This window comes from Zootoca vivipara, chromosome 9 (genome assembly GCF_963506605.1).
Source record: "Zootoca vivipara chromosome 9, rZooViv1.1, whole genome shotgun sequence".
Taxonomy (NCBI): Eukaryota; Metazoa; Chordata; class Lepidosauria; order Squamata; family Lacertidae; genus Zootoca; species Zootoca vivipara.
Window position 1 is genome coordinate 41,110,706 of NC_083284.1, and position 14,446 is coordinate 41,125,151.

General features: G+C 39.1%; 1 protein-coding gene across 2 annotated transcripts; it reads right to left on the reverse strand.

Moving 5' to 3' along the window:
* Positions 1–356: 356 nt before the first annotated feature.
* ASIC5 (acid sensing ion channel subunit family member 5) lies at positions 357–12,574 on the reverse strand. Of its 2 annotated transcripts, none has more exons than XM_035112948.2 (10): positions 12,305–12,574; positions 11,456–11,762; positions 10,600–10,831; positions 9,284–9,358; positions 8,176–8,325; positions 7,432–7,579; positions 5,578–5,634; positions 4,678–4,846; positions 2,085–2,176; positions 357–1,146 (listed from the first exon to the last, which is right to left on the reverse strand). In XM_035112948.2, the coding sequence occupies exons 1-10, from the start codon at positions 12,342–12,344 to the stop codon at positions 956–958; spliced, it is 1,461 nt and encodes a 486-aa protein (XP_034968839.1). In that variant the 5' UTR covers positions 12,345–12,574; the 3' UTR covers positions 357–955. The 2 variants fall into 2 exon arrangements, with proteins under 2 accessions (XP_034968839.1, XP_034968838.1); XM_035112947.2 differs by having other exon boundaries at positions 9,236–9,358.
* Positions 12,575–14,446: the final 1,872 nt, after the last annotated feature.

Here is a 14,446-nt window from a genome sequence, read left to right on the forward strand (position 1 = left end):
ACAACTCCCATGATCCCTAGCTAACAGGACCAGTGGTCAGGGATGATGGGAATTGTAGTCCAAAACATCTGGAGGGCCGAAGTTTGGGGATGCCTGAGGTAGAGGCATCCTTTTGAACACCCGCTACCCTTTAAGTGGCAGGATACATGGAAGTTGTGTCATGCGCTTTAGCTGTACATAGGGCCGGCTCTAGGTAGACCCCCGGTGGCGTGGTGCTTTGCTGCACGGAAACCATGCTGCGCCCTGTGAGGGCGGGGGCGCCGGAGCGATCTCCGCCCCTCAGCACCAGGGCGTGTGACCTGCTTGAGACTGCCCTGGCTGTACAATTGCTCTCCTGATAAATACATCTTCAGATATTAACATGGGCATGCTCAGATGCCTTCATTTGAGACAAGAACCAAGGTTATTCATATTGAATCTATGACCTCCATCAGTCTTGTCTTTGCCCATTTTGGCTCTTCCCCTCACACTTGATACAGTTGAGAAATTGGTGAAAAGGAGCAGGGCAGGTGGGGAGGGAGGGAAGCTACCATCCAGAGGGATAGCAATGGTGGAGGACCCTTCCAAGCTTAGGAAAATTCTAGGACACCCCCACCCCACTCAGTTTCCTATGAAAGTTATCCAATAAAACTTAGAGAGAGTGAACCAATTATAATTTGGGGTGGGGTGGAATGCCACTTTGTGCACTCCAATGAAAATTAGGCACACCTACTTCCCACTGACATAAACGTGGACTAATGTGAATTCTATTGTACATGAGGAAATTTTGTGTTCTCTGTGACGGTGCAGACTACCAGGATAAGCAAGCCCTGTATTCATAAATACTTGCCTTCCCTAATATCTGTTTTCAGAGAAATAAGTTTGAACTGAATACTGTTGAATCCTGCATTATCTCCAGAATCAATGCCATTTACTGAAAAGAAAACTTCACCTTCCATTCCCTTTCTGAAAGCCCTTAACATTCTTGTATTCTTCTTTTGTGTGCTTGTGCATTCTGATCTGTAGTATTCCAGTTGGGCACTTCTGGTGCTTTCAGTAGAAGAAAGACACACATCCAACAGAAGTTGGTGAAAATATATTCCACAACCTCTATGATCGTAATCATACTGGCTCCACAAAACAAACCAAGTTGGCCACCAACATCAGCTGTAATGAAAGAAATAGAGAGATTGATCCAGCAATTCTGTGCCTCTATATTCTATCGACATTAGTACAATTTAATTCTATCTAAATGTGTTCTAGATTGGGATGCTAGTCTTCAGTCTTGAAATCACTGACACAGTGAGTGAAAGCGAACTGTGGCTGACCTCAAATGAAATGGACTTATGTCATCACAAGGGGACTTCCCCTTGCTATCCTCCCTCCTGTAATCCCAACATGCCCCCCAAATATGCTCCCCCCAACATGCCCCTCCAAATATGCTCCAGAACATTTCAGAAAACGTTTGGATGGTGGGGCAGAGAACAAAGGGAAGTCCCTTGCTGAAACAGAAATGTACTTGCACAATGTTGAATAAGATCCATTTCAAAACTGAATAGATTTTGTGCTTCAGATTGAAAATACTCACCAGAACGACCACTTCCGTTATGCAACTCTGTTGAAATTTATTACTAACTTAAGTTCTATTGGTTTCTGCGAAACTAAAATAGCATACACACTTACCTATTGAACATAGTGGAAATTACTTCTAAATAAATATTATTGTGCTGTAACCTAGTGTAATACAAGACTTGATTCTTCTGTTAGCAAACAAACAGAAACATATTATATAGAAATACTGGGTGGTATCCAACTGTTTTTTACTCAGAGTAGACCCACTGAAATTAATGACCCTAACTTAGTCATGTTTATTTATTCTATTCTGAGTAAAAAAATAATAATACTATGCTACCCACTATATACTGCCCACTGTTGAATACCATCTGCTGGTAAAGATAGTTATATCTCATGATCCAAATAATGCTAATTAAGAAAACAGTGATAGTGTGATGCAGCATAGAAATAATTATGTCAAGAACTACTTCATTACTGTGATCACTCAGAAATGTAGTTTTTTTTTTTTAAAGTGCATTGGGGTCACTTACCAAGTAGCTCAGATACACTTAATGCCTTCTGCTGCCGAGTCATTTTGTAATTCAAATCATGATATCTAATGTCAATATATACAAGGTTACGCCTATGGATAATAAAGACACACTTTTATTATGCAATTGTATTACTATTTATTATCATCATGATGATTAATCTAGCCATCACCATCTGCAGAAAATACTATTCATGCTTTTAACAAAGTAACAATAATCCGAAATCATGGCGAGGTGGAGAGAACATAGAATTTGATTCTGCAGCACACTCAGGAGTGTTTTCACATATTATAAAGTCAGCCTAAACAGTTCTTATGATCCCCTATGTCTTCTCATAAGGAATATTGCAATGGGAAGCAGGCAACTCTTGTGCATAGAACAGATTATCCAGGTAGGCAGGAAGACTGGATAATGTCCTTGGTTTTCTTTTTAGAGCACATCTACAGGTTTGTTTAAAAAATAAATATGAATCTAAAAATATAATGTGTGTATATGACAAACAGATAGATGCCTGGGAACATGAATGTTTCATGTAGGTACATGTGTCAAAGAGATAAAGTCGGCAGAAACTCTGGGCTGAGTGTACACACAGTGGCAACCCTCACTGGTTGCTGCAAAATGTACTAAAATTCCTAGGATCACTAGATAACAATGAAAAATGACACCATTGAAATAGTAAGTAGTTACTTACTCAGTTCAAATGATTGCTGGTGACCAGCTTTGAGTGCTTCACCCCAGCCTAGCTATTACTTAAATTCTGAGCTAACAGTTTTCTTTCTTTATGAACGCTGAGTTGAACCATTAAATTTTGTTTAACAAATCAATGTTAGGCAATCCTAGCCCTAAAAATGAAGGCTCAACTCATGTGAGCACTCCTTTCTTCAAGGACCTTCTCCATTTTAAACCTGTTGCATTATGATTACCATAATTACCCTGCTAATGGATCCCACAGTTTGGGCTTCCTGACGTAGCTGAGGCAATACCACGATACATATTTGGAATAGGGCTGTAAATAGTTGAGACTACCTTTTTAAGTTTCTGAAAAATCAATGGATGGCTATTAGATAATTTATGATGTTACAGTCATTAATATGTTTGTTTGATCCTGACTGGCTAATCACTTGGGGACAGAAGCATTTCCCTGTAATTTGTCATGCTTCAGTGACTAATTGCTAGATAGTACCCCATTTGTGAACAGTAATCAAATGTCAGAAGGAGTAAAATAAAAATGTTGTTATGAAGACAGCATTGCACAGGGTGGGGAAAGATCCATAGCATTTCTAACTTACAAAAAAAGCAGCTGCAATTTTGAGCAGTGGCAATGGGGGGGGGGCATTCCTCTAGTCCCACCCGCTGCCAAGTAGAGCTAATAGTAGATTAGAAAATGAGGAACAGAGTTAAGAACTTTTCCCCAAGCCATAGCCTCCTGCAGATCCATTAAATTAAAAGTAGGGGGAAATGTGAGATCTAAGCACAGATCTTCTGTAGTTTGATCTTCGAAAGATTAATAAAACGCAATCATTAATAAAACTGCTTTTAGTGTTGATAAAATCAGAGACCTTTCCAGTGATAATAGAGATAGAAGAGTGAACTTTAAAAATTATATTGGATTATAAACATTTTTAAAGAGCCTGTGATTTATAAGCTTATGTTACCATAAATCTATTAGGGTTTTTTTTGTAAAAGGTGCCTCTGTGTTTTTGCTGTTGCAGGGCAACATAACTACCCTTGCAGAAGTTATATGCTTCTGCTTTGGTGTGTGTGTGTGTGTGTGTGTGTGTGTGTGTGTGGGATATTGGGAGAAGAGATCAGGCATCCCTGACTCAAAACGTTTTCAAAATGTGCTGCTATATGTTTTACTTTTGGGAGTTTTTATTGTTTTATATTGTACTATATTGTAGTTTTGTATTATATTGTACACACAGGTCCTGCTTACCAAACACAAGGTGTTGCCTGGAAATCATTCGTTAGGCAAGCATTCACATAACAAGTCCACAATTTCCAGTGATTCCTATGGGAGCATTTCTAATCTGGATTCCCCCCCCCCCCCCCGATCTCACCCCTGCTTTTTCAATGGATTCTTTCTGCAATGACTGCAAACAACCAGCAAAAGAAAGGCAAAGAAAAAACCAATTGTCCTGCTATCTGATTTGTCTGATCTTGCTTGCTTGCTCCCTCCTTCTCACCAACCAGCAAAACATAAACAAAAAGGGGAGAAAGGAAATAGGCAAACTCTGGCTGTTCAGATATCTGAATCTGTGGTGAGTATAGCAAGGTTTGGGCATAATTATTTATGTTTGGATAAGTGAATTTTCATATAGTGAAAAGACAAATAGTGGGACTTGCATACCTTATAGTTCTCCCAGTTTATTGTTTGTTATATAGTATTTTCTCTTTTTGTAAAGATGTAGTAACTGCTTTAGTATTAAGCAGTATATAAATATATAAAATAAATAATAAAATAGAAGCCATTGAATTATAGTAATTCTTTGGGTCCAACATCTCCTGAGTATAAGTCTTCAGTTTGATTAATAAAGGTTGCTCTTGTGCAAAACACATTTCTTGACAGCATGACAAGGAAGAAGAAAAGTACCTGATATATTCTGGATTTTTCTTCAGCTTTGTGGAAAGAAATTTCAAAGCCTTTTCACTTTCAAAAGTCGAATAGGAAATGGTGGTTGGATAATCTGTTTCCTCACAAGGCACAGGGCAAGTGGAATTATGTGTTCCTGCTGTACACAATCCTGCGAGCTCAATTTTATCTAAAATGGGAACCAATTTCAAACATAAATGCCCACTAAAATGAAAAGGCGACCACCATCTGCAAGCAGCCATAGTGAAATCAACAAAAATAGATTGAGTTTATCATCCCAAGCAAATGAGTTAATAAAGCATAATAAATTATATATATATATATATATATATTATTGCAGGATTTGGTGGTAATTTGAATCTATGTCAGCAGCCTTACATTCTGGGATAAGTCATAGAAAGATGGTAGTGTGTGATTTCCCACTAAAAATAGGTGCCTGCATTTCACACTGAATTTCTTGAGCATTTGGAACTTGTGAAATCAAACCAAAACTGTACAGATGAATGGAAGAGTGCATTTAGAATGTTATTTATGGTTTGTCTAAACACAACTTTCAGCTGGGAACATTTAAAGTATTCTGAGAAAAAAACAAGTCCTCTCCTTTCCCTAATAAACTGTTGGCAGAGGCTAGCCATATATGCGGAGGCTAGCCGTTGCAGAGGCTAGCCTTGCCTCCCATCAGCAGAATATCCCAGGCTATGGGATTTCCCCTTAAGCCTGACTGTCCTGGTGCAAATGATGCTTTTGTGTGACTGGGATTCCACAGGTTGGTAAAAATGGGAGACATGCCCCCACCCCCACTGGTCCAGCTGGTTGTCAGTTGCAGACGTAATCACTGTGACATGGCCCTGTCTGGTTCCTATGGAACAGGCTCTAGTATTTGGCTTTGGCTTTACTTACACAGTTCAGGAGAAACACAATTGTAAAATTTGTCCAGGTCACATTCTGTGCCCTTTCCTTTTCAAGAGGTGTGAAGAAGAGGGAGTGGGGAAGGAGAGAAAAACACAAGGACAAAGGTATCAAAACACACATTTGAATCCATCTGTTTGGTAAACCAATAATTACCAATAAGCAAGTGATCCCAGCAAGTAACGCACGGATTTCAATGCCTGTATGTATCAACCTGAAGCTCATGTAGAAACACTCATAGCACCTGAGCCAAGGATGGACAATCATTTTGCTGTTTGGGGCTGCATTAATTTTACCCTGGCTTTTGACTCCTGAGAAATATATCTTTAGTACCCATCCTATTACAGTGGTACCTCTACTTACAAATAACTCTACTTACGAATTTTTCTACTTACAAATGGAGCTCCGTCCACCATCTTGGATGCGGTTTAGATAGGATTTTTTCTGCTTACAAATTTTTAGATGGGGTTGCTTCGACTTTCAATTTTTTTCGACTTACAAATGTTTTGTTTGGAACGCATTAAATTCGTAAGTAGAGGTACCACTGTTTGAAGCAATTTTAATGTTCTGTTTTTATATGGCTGTATCTCACCCTGGACACCTTCTGGCAGGTAAGAAATGCAATTCATCATCATATCATCATCATCATCATGACATCATCTGATGGTAAAATGTTAGGGACTGCATGCGCAGAACTGAACCTCTGGTGGGCAGGCTAGCCCCTTGATTCACCTCCTGCCAACTCCTTTTCTCTCTGTTACGCAGGAGGACTGCTTGGGCAGAAACAGATCATTCTTGCCGGAGGTCTGAACCATTCTTGCTGAGAGCTTTTGGAAATAAGGTGAAGGGTGCATGAGAGCTATATTAGAACCCTTAGGCTGCAGGTGTCCTGTTTCTGTCCTAATGGTTTCATTATTCAGCTGTCATCTATGCACAAGGCAAATTCTTAAGCAATTAAGGACTTATCTTTGAAACTAAGCTGTCTGAGACTACATTTCAATCCCTCCTCCTTCTGCTGAGCTGCACTGATTGCTTCTGCTGGTTCAGCCATCCTGCCTCTGGCCACCACGGATGGAGTGATACTTTTGTCACTGCCAGTGCACAACATGCACCCATTCAACATGTGGGTGGGTGAAAGCCAAGTTGGTGGTATTCCTGCAGCAGAGCCTGGCAAAAAGCCTCCAAATGGGCCATTTCCAAGAGCAGGGATGAAACTCATCTGGCTCTGGATCCACTGGATCCCAAGCTGCTCTCCCAGCTGATGCTAGCTGGCATTGGCCCTGATCTTGGCCTGGATCTAAACTAGCCTGAAGCTGATTGGGATTGGGTCTGATCTGCCTGTGCCCCTCTGCCTTCTGCTACCATCTCCATGAGCCGCCAGGCTGTGGATGTAGCAGTATGTAGCAGTGCCTCCACCGCTCTGCAGAGGAAAGTTTGGGATGCTCTGCCTGTACAGAAAGTACAGTAATCTATAAAGGCACTACAGTAATGTCACATGCTTGCATGCTGTGCAGGGGGAGTGGGGATGGGAGCACTAAGCCCCGCCTCCCATTGCCCTACAAGTCAGGGAGGGTGAAAGGGTGAACCAGGGAGTTCTTTCTCCTTGTACTGTTTGGAACCCTGCAGAATAAGGGTTCCAAATTGTGTTAGAAGCTGCCACAAGTCACTTCAGACCTTTTGACCATATGCTTGTTTTTGCCCTCCCTGCTCGGGCATAGGTTTTACAAGCGAGCAGATAGCTCAAACTTGGCTAAAGGCGTCCCCCAAGCTGTGATTCGCACACTTGCGTTGGATTTCTTTGAACACTGCAAGCAAATGAAGCAACTTATACCTGCCCAGTTATACCTGGAAGCATGAACGGTAAGCACCCACACTTGTTTTGAATATGGCGTGCTTTGCATTCTTGTAGGCATCCATAGGTGCTATAGATCTTGTGGTGCTGAAGTTTGATGTTTGGCTTGCATTCTCCCCAAGGGTATTCTTGAATAATTGTCTTGAATGAAAGAAATGGCACGACATACGTTATATCCATTGCCACTGTCAAGTATGAATTGAACAGAAACCACCTCCATTCCCACCTCCACACATGCATAGATTGCTGCAAAAGATTTTTGTTGTTGTTGTTGGACCAGACCAAACTGAAATAAATTAAAAGGTTTGGTGGTAAACTTGATTGTTGTTCTGCAGGGCTGCCCCTAGAGGACAGCCTGACTGCCCCCAGCCAGCTTCAATTTGTACTGATTCAAGACGGATGCTCAGATGTACAACTGAATGGGAAAGATTTTCTGGTTAGGAAGCTCTAGGTATACACTGGAGTTTGAACATAGAACTGAACTGGAGTACTATATCGAATTCAATTTTTACTCTGCTTTTTTTTAATCCTTCCTGTGTGCCTTGTCATTTTAAAGTCTTGGTTATATTTTAAAGTTGTCAATCATTAGGGGTTAATTGTTGTGATAGATTTCAATATTGTATTTTGATATTGTTAAATATTGTTATTTTCAATAATGAGGATTGCATATGCAGTTTATTGGACTTTAAAGTGGCTAGCCATACTTCCATCTCTCTGTATCTTATTCTAATGCTTACCTTCACCTGTTGGATTGCAGCATGAGCATGCATTCCTACTGGGGTTGATATACCTAAACCATCAAATCGGGGAGGCGCTTTAGGTGAGTGGATAGCAAATGTGATGCCGACATCAACAAAACCAAGAGCAGGGTCATCGGTGAACTGTGCCTAGGACACAAGGCATTGAAGCGTTACAGTAAAATTACAGAGCATAATTTTCAGATCACTGTCACACTGAACTGTGAATTGCCTTGGCAAAAAATTAATATATATTCAAGTATAAGCCTACTTTTTCAGCACCAAAAATTTGCTGAAAAAGCCGCCCTCAGCTTATATTCGGGTGAGGCGGGCAGCGGCAGAGAAAGGCACAAGACCGGGGGTTTGGAGAAGCGCTGTGCTGTGACTCTTCGAACCCCCGTCCTATGCCTGCTCTGTGCAAGGTGGGGGGGGGGAGAAGTGGTGAGGAAGGATTCCCTTCCTCGCAGCTTCTCCCCCCACCCCGCTGCCGAAAGCTGGGAAAGGCATAGGATGGTATTTATTTTTATTTTTGAAATTTACCAGTAGCTGCTGCATTTCTCACCCTTGGCTTATACTCGAGTCAATAAGGTTTCCCAGTTGTTGTTTTTTAGGTAAAATTAGGGTCCTCGGCGTATATTCGGGTCGGTTTATACTCAAGTATATGCGTTATCTACTACCATAATTAACATTAAGAGAAAAATAATAGTATATATGCAGCATCTTCATTTTGTAATCTGCTATGTATTACCAGATCACTTATCATCTGACTCTACGTCAGATTCCACACCAATTCAAAATCATCAACGCAAACTAAATTTCAGGATGCAGATTATATTCCAGGGCTTTCATAAGCTTTACTAATTAAATTTGACTTTGTGGGAAACTTCAATCATGTATGTACAGTATGTATTATTATTATTATTATTATTATTATTATTATTATTATTATTATTATTGCTTTGTTTTAAAAGAACTTGTACCATTATAGTGACCCACACGCCCTGTCCTTTATCGTCAAGGTTTTGCAGTCGCATTGTAGAAACATTTTGAATAGCTCTACCTGTTTGACATCGAAAAGCAAACTCAAGCCCCTTCCAGAAACACTCACTCTTCTTTTTGCTGGAGTGTTAATATGATTAAAGGTGAAGCAGTTTCCATATTCAGTGAAGACATGTTCAAAGTTCTTCCATGAAGAAAGTAAAAGGAAAATAAGAAATTGAATTAGCTCACCTAATATTAAGTAAGTATGTTCACAGAGAACTATAGCTATAGATTTGGATTTATTTTGGATGAAAATGTGAAATGCGACCCATTTAACATCTTGGCTGCACTTCCTCATAGTTCCTAGGGTCGTACCTGAGGTAAAAACTGGCCTTACCAATAGATAAGGCAGAATGAGGAGGGTGTCCCAGGCAGCTGATTTGGGGTGTCATGAAGGGACATCAAACTGCTATTTATTTATTATCATTTTATTTTTTTACTGAAAGGTGTGGGAAGGACGTCTATACCATACTTTGAGCCTCAGGTAACAAGCATTTTGATTGGTGTCCTGTGAACTATTTATTATTTTGCCCAAGGCAACAAAACACCCCAGAGCAGTGTCTGTCAACAGTTTATTTATTTATTCCATTTACTTTTTAAAAGATCTGAAAGAGATTTACATGAACAGTAAGTACAATGCCCAGCAAATGATTCACATAACAAAATACACAATCAGTATCCAGTTTTTTTGTTTTTTGTTTTTACATAAAATCAGAGCATAACAATGCAGAATAATATAGAATTTCAAAGTACACAACATATATATGACCATCCACACACTCTCACTCACCAGCTGTTTCACACAACCACTACAACAATTCACTCTCTCAAACATTACCTTTGTCAACCATGCATACTCGAGAATACTTTAACCTACATGTGAAGGGTTGTATGACATGTCTCAGCACTGACAGAACATTTGGGAAAGTGTAATGATGAATTCCTCCCAAAGAAACAAAACAATGAAGAATTCTGAGTGCCTTATTCCCACTTTAAAACCAGATCAAGTCATTCAGAATTTTAAAACATGGGATGAAATTCATAGGTGTAGACTTTCTGAAGCATCCTTTTGATTTTTGCCACATTAAGCTTTATCAAGCCTTAGACAAGCAATTACAGACCTATTTTCCAGTCTTTGAGGCTCACAATTGGTGGATGTCCACTGAGGAAATAAAATTTGTATCATAATAATGGCTCCCAACAAAACGTATGCAATCTACTCCTTTTTACATACATGCAGTCTCCTCTCCATACGAAAGGATGGGTGTATTTTGTGATACCTTACAGATTACTAGATTTTGGTCAAAGTTATCTGCATGTTTCCACACTCACATGCCCTCACAATTTCTACATTACCTCTGATAACAGAAATGCAAATATTACCTCTGGATAACACGGCTCCCCAAAATATTCACAATCCAACAATGTACTGTTGTTGAGATAGAAACCATTATTCCTTGTGAATTCTTTGATGCTGAAATTTTGATTCCCATTAAGGAAGTCATTTATCTCTTGGCCAAACTTTTCCCTAGTATCAAACAGATGTAGTACTCCCGAAACTATGCTCCACAGGAAGAAAATGGCACTCAGGTTAGCTACTGCTTGGGTTTGGAACCTGTGAGCATAAATCATAAAAGCAGGGTTAAGCCTGAATTCCGAGGGAAAATTCCAAAGCAGCTCTTAAAACTTTTAAAAGAAACAGAGTAAGGAGCCCAAGGCAGGTTTTGGTCAAAGCATTGCATTTTATGGAAGACCTATGTATATTATATAGAACTTAATAGAAAATCTAGCAGAAGGATAGGAATTATGGGGAAATTCAATTTAATTTGCATTTTAAGGTGGGCTTATTTAATTTGGACCTTCCAACACAACATGTGAACCAACACACATAGAGTCTCCCAAATTCACACTTTTCTGAATTTTGCAATGCAGTTCTTCAGCCAGCTTAAGGGTACAAAAATGAATATATTATATCAGTGAAAATAACACACAGAAAGGCATATAAAATTATATATTAAAAGGTGTATAGAGGAATAAATTTTCATGAATTTTCAATGGAACTTAAAAAAGAAAGAAAATCTTCTCAAGCTGATGTGGAAAATTGAACAGAAGATGGGAAGAATGAGAAACTGAGAGAAACCAAAATTAACACATTTGCCCATTCCTACAGGAAGTAAGTCACGAAGAGTCGGACACGACTAAACGACTAAACAACAACAGGAAGTAAACGGTGCCTTACCTGTTCAGATTACAAAAAGTTACAGCAGGAAACTCTATGTTTTCCACATACTGAACTACCACTGATGTTGTTGTGGGCCAGCTGAAATAATTGGCAAAACGACTGCCGATTTGCCAGGCAACCAAACAAATGGAGCCCACGACTACTGTCATCCACAGTGCCTTACGGCTCTTGCTCCTTGTACGAACAATATTGTGCACTCCATGGAATGAGGTGGAAGTTGCAAATTCATAATCATACTTCTTCCTTTCTTCCAGAGACGGCAGTGGTTTTCTTGTTAAATAGAGCCTGGCTTTTTCCAACAATCCTTAACATTTGACAAGAAGAAAAATTATTGGCACACAGGTTCCCTACAAAACCAGATGAAAAGGATGCTTCAAGGTGGATCCCAATGGCAGGGAAAAGCCATAATGTAACATTGCCAGATTTAATTCATTTGTTACAGAGGTTTACATATCTGGAATATGCCTCGAAGCAGTGAGATAAAATATCAGTTAAAGCAGTAATGACAAACATGAGCATTTATTACTCAAAATTTTACAAGAAGTAGCACTAACAGACATTTTTCCTATTTTAATGTAGTACATTGCTTAATTGTTTACTTCTAGATCTTCATCTCAATCTTTTTTGTGTGTGTGTGTCTTACTAGATGTTACTGCGAAATGGTAAGTGTGCCTAGGATTTCAGCCATTATCTACTGATAAAGTATGCTAAAAAGATTCATAAACTCATGCCTCTTTTCATAAGAAAAGTATTTGTATCCACAGAAAATCTAAATCATCAACTCCAAAAGAATACCACATAGACAAGGATGCATAGCATTGTGATGGCTACTGTTACGGTACATACCTCTGTCATGAAATCCACTTAATTTTCTAAGCTTCTCCATTGGGCATATATTATTTGAAAAGGAAAATTCAGCTACAGAAGACCAGCAGTTAATAGCTTATATAAAATGAGGAAAGGGGTGGGGATTACATTGTATACACATCAAGAGGCAATTCACATGCCTCAGTTGCTATACTCATAGCATTTTTTAATTCAACACAGATTCAACACAGATAATGTATGGAAGGCTAGATAAAAGTGGAGAATTCCTGGAATTTAAAAGTAATTGAGTCATTTAATTTCCCAAAGTAGCAGGATGCAGAGGGTTTATATAAAAGCGGGGACTTTTGAGCAACCAATGGGACTTTTGACTCCCCTCTCCTTCTTTAAATAACATACAATGGTATTGTATGAACTGTGCTGTACATGCTGGCAGACTCACCTGTGAACACAGAATTTGTAGCTGCTAAAAATTAGCCAGCCTGATCATAGAGAAGCCTGTCATTTAGAGAGGATATTATAAATAGGTGATATCAGACCTTTAGCCGAAGAAACAGCATCTACTTATAATATCCTCTAAATGCCAGTTTTGGATGCCATGTTCCTCTGTGTATGGGAGTGGGAGAATGGGAGAGGAATCTTTGTCAGAAAATTATTGACACAGTACTTGAACGTCTTCCATAACGTTATTTATCAATTAGGATAAAAAATGAAGGAAGCACAATAAAATGTTATCTATCGGTGGCACATTACGCCTGCATGCCTCAGTTTAAACTCAGTTCGAAGTAGACAGTATTGCTCAAGCAGGGGTTGACAGATTGCTTCACATTTTCCTCTTTGGTGGGCCTCTCATAAAACTTGTTAATAATATAATTAAATGTTGTAATTGGGTGGAAATTTGACGAAGTTACTTGGTAGGATCGTAGTCCTCAAAGTTACCTTGGAGAATGGGATCTAATGAAATTAACATTTGTTACTTATCTTGAAAAAAAATGTATTTAATGGGTCCAAAGTGCTTCTCTTTGATTCGCTCTCTGAAAAATCCAACTATTTCCAGAAAGCAAATCAAGAATTAAAGTTTATTTCCACGGATAACACTAGAGGGAGCACAGCACCGATGCACTGACAAACCAGATCTCTCTTCTGCTAATAGAGGCAAGGAAGTGAGCAAAGTAATTTATTGATAGAGCTGATTTATTCAGCAAATGCTTCATTCTACTGAACAGCTTCATTAGTATTTGTGAAATTGTTTACACTGACATCAGTAGCCTCATTACTGCCTCTCTGCACCTAATGTGTTGCAAAGGTCTCCTTGCTATTTAGCAAGGTGATATAGACGACTGCTGGTTTGCATTGGAATTGCATGCAGTTTTGTTCTTTAGCAATCATAACCAAGTATAAAATGTAAAGTGATAACCGGTTCTCTGTAACTACTGTATGCAGGGATCTTTCTGTTTCAAGGGAGTAGAATATGAAGCCAAATTCAAGAAAAATATCCCTGGAGAGAATTCTGGGCCATGCTCTTTTAAGGTTGTGTCTGTTGAAGTCGCAAAGGATGCCCCCCCCCCCAGGTTGCAGGCTTGAAGCCTTGTCATGTACATATATTTTTAAAGCTAAGAGTACTATTTTTAAAAATCAAAAAACACCCTCCCCTTCCCCTGCTGCCTTTCTTTGCTACAAACTAGTTTGCAGTTTGTTAAACCTTGAACTCTATTCCTCCCACTGAGAATGAGTATCTGATTGGATTATTAATATTGCATAACTGTTATCCGTATTTGCTTAACCTTGAGTAAATGGATCTCCCATTTACTTAAAGCAGACTATTAATTACAAATGGAGGTTAAACGTAAAGGGCACCGTGTCTGCGGAAATTACAAAATGCTCAGGGAACATAGGAAGCATTTAAACTTAACCACAGTGTGTGTGTGTGTGTGTGTGTGTGTGTGTGTGCATAACATAACTCAAAATAGTCCATGCTGACTATCCAGATTGGATAATGGATTTGTCTAAATAGCCCATGAGAGACCCTGATAAATGCCCACAATTTAATGTTATTAATTTCTTTCTTTTCTTTTTAAAAAATCAAAATCAAAAGGTAAATGGAAGTGTACAAATTAAAGGATTAGTATGAGTTGCAAAAATGCAATTTTCACTGCAGTCAAG

Bases quoted from the DNA above. Each gene is read 5' to 3' on its own strand.
- ASIC5 (XM_035112947.2), bottom strand. From the start codon at position 12,344: ATGGAGAAGCTTAGAAAATTAAGTGGATTTCATGACAGAG. The intron at 8,326-9,235 runs GTAGAGCTATTC...CTTGTGTCCTAG, and splicing joins TGCTTTTCGATGTCAAACAG to GCACAGTTCACCGATGACCC. The intron at 2,177-4,677 runs GTACTTTTCTTC...TATTATCCATAG, and splicing joins AAAAATCCAGAATATATCAG to GCGTAACCTTGTATATATTG.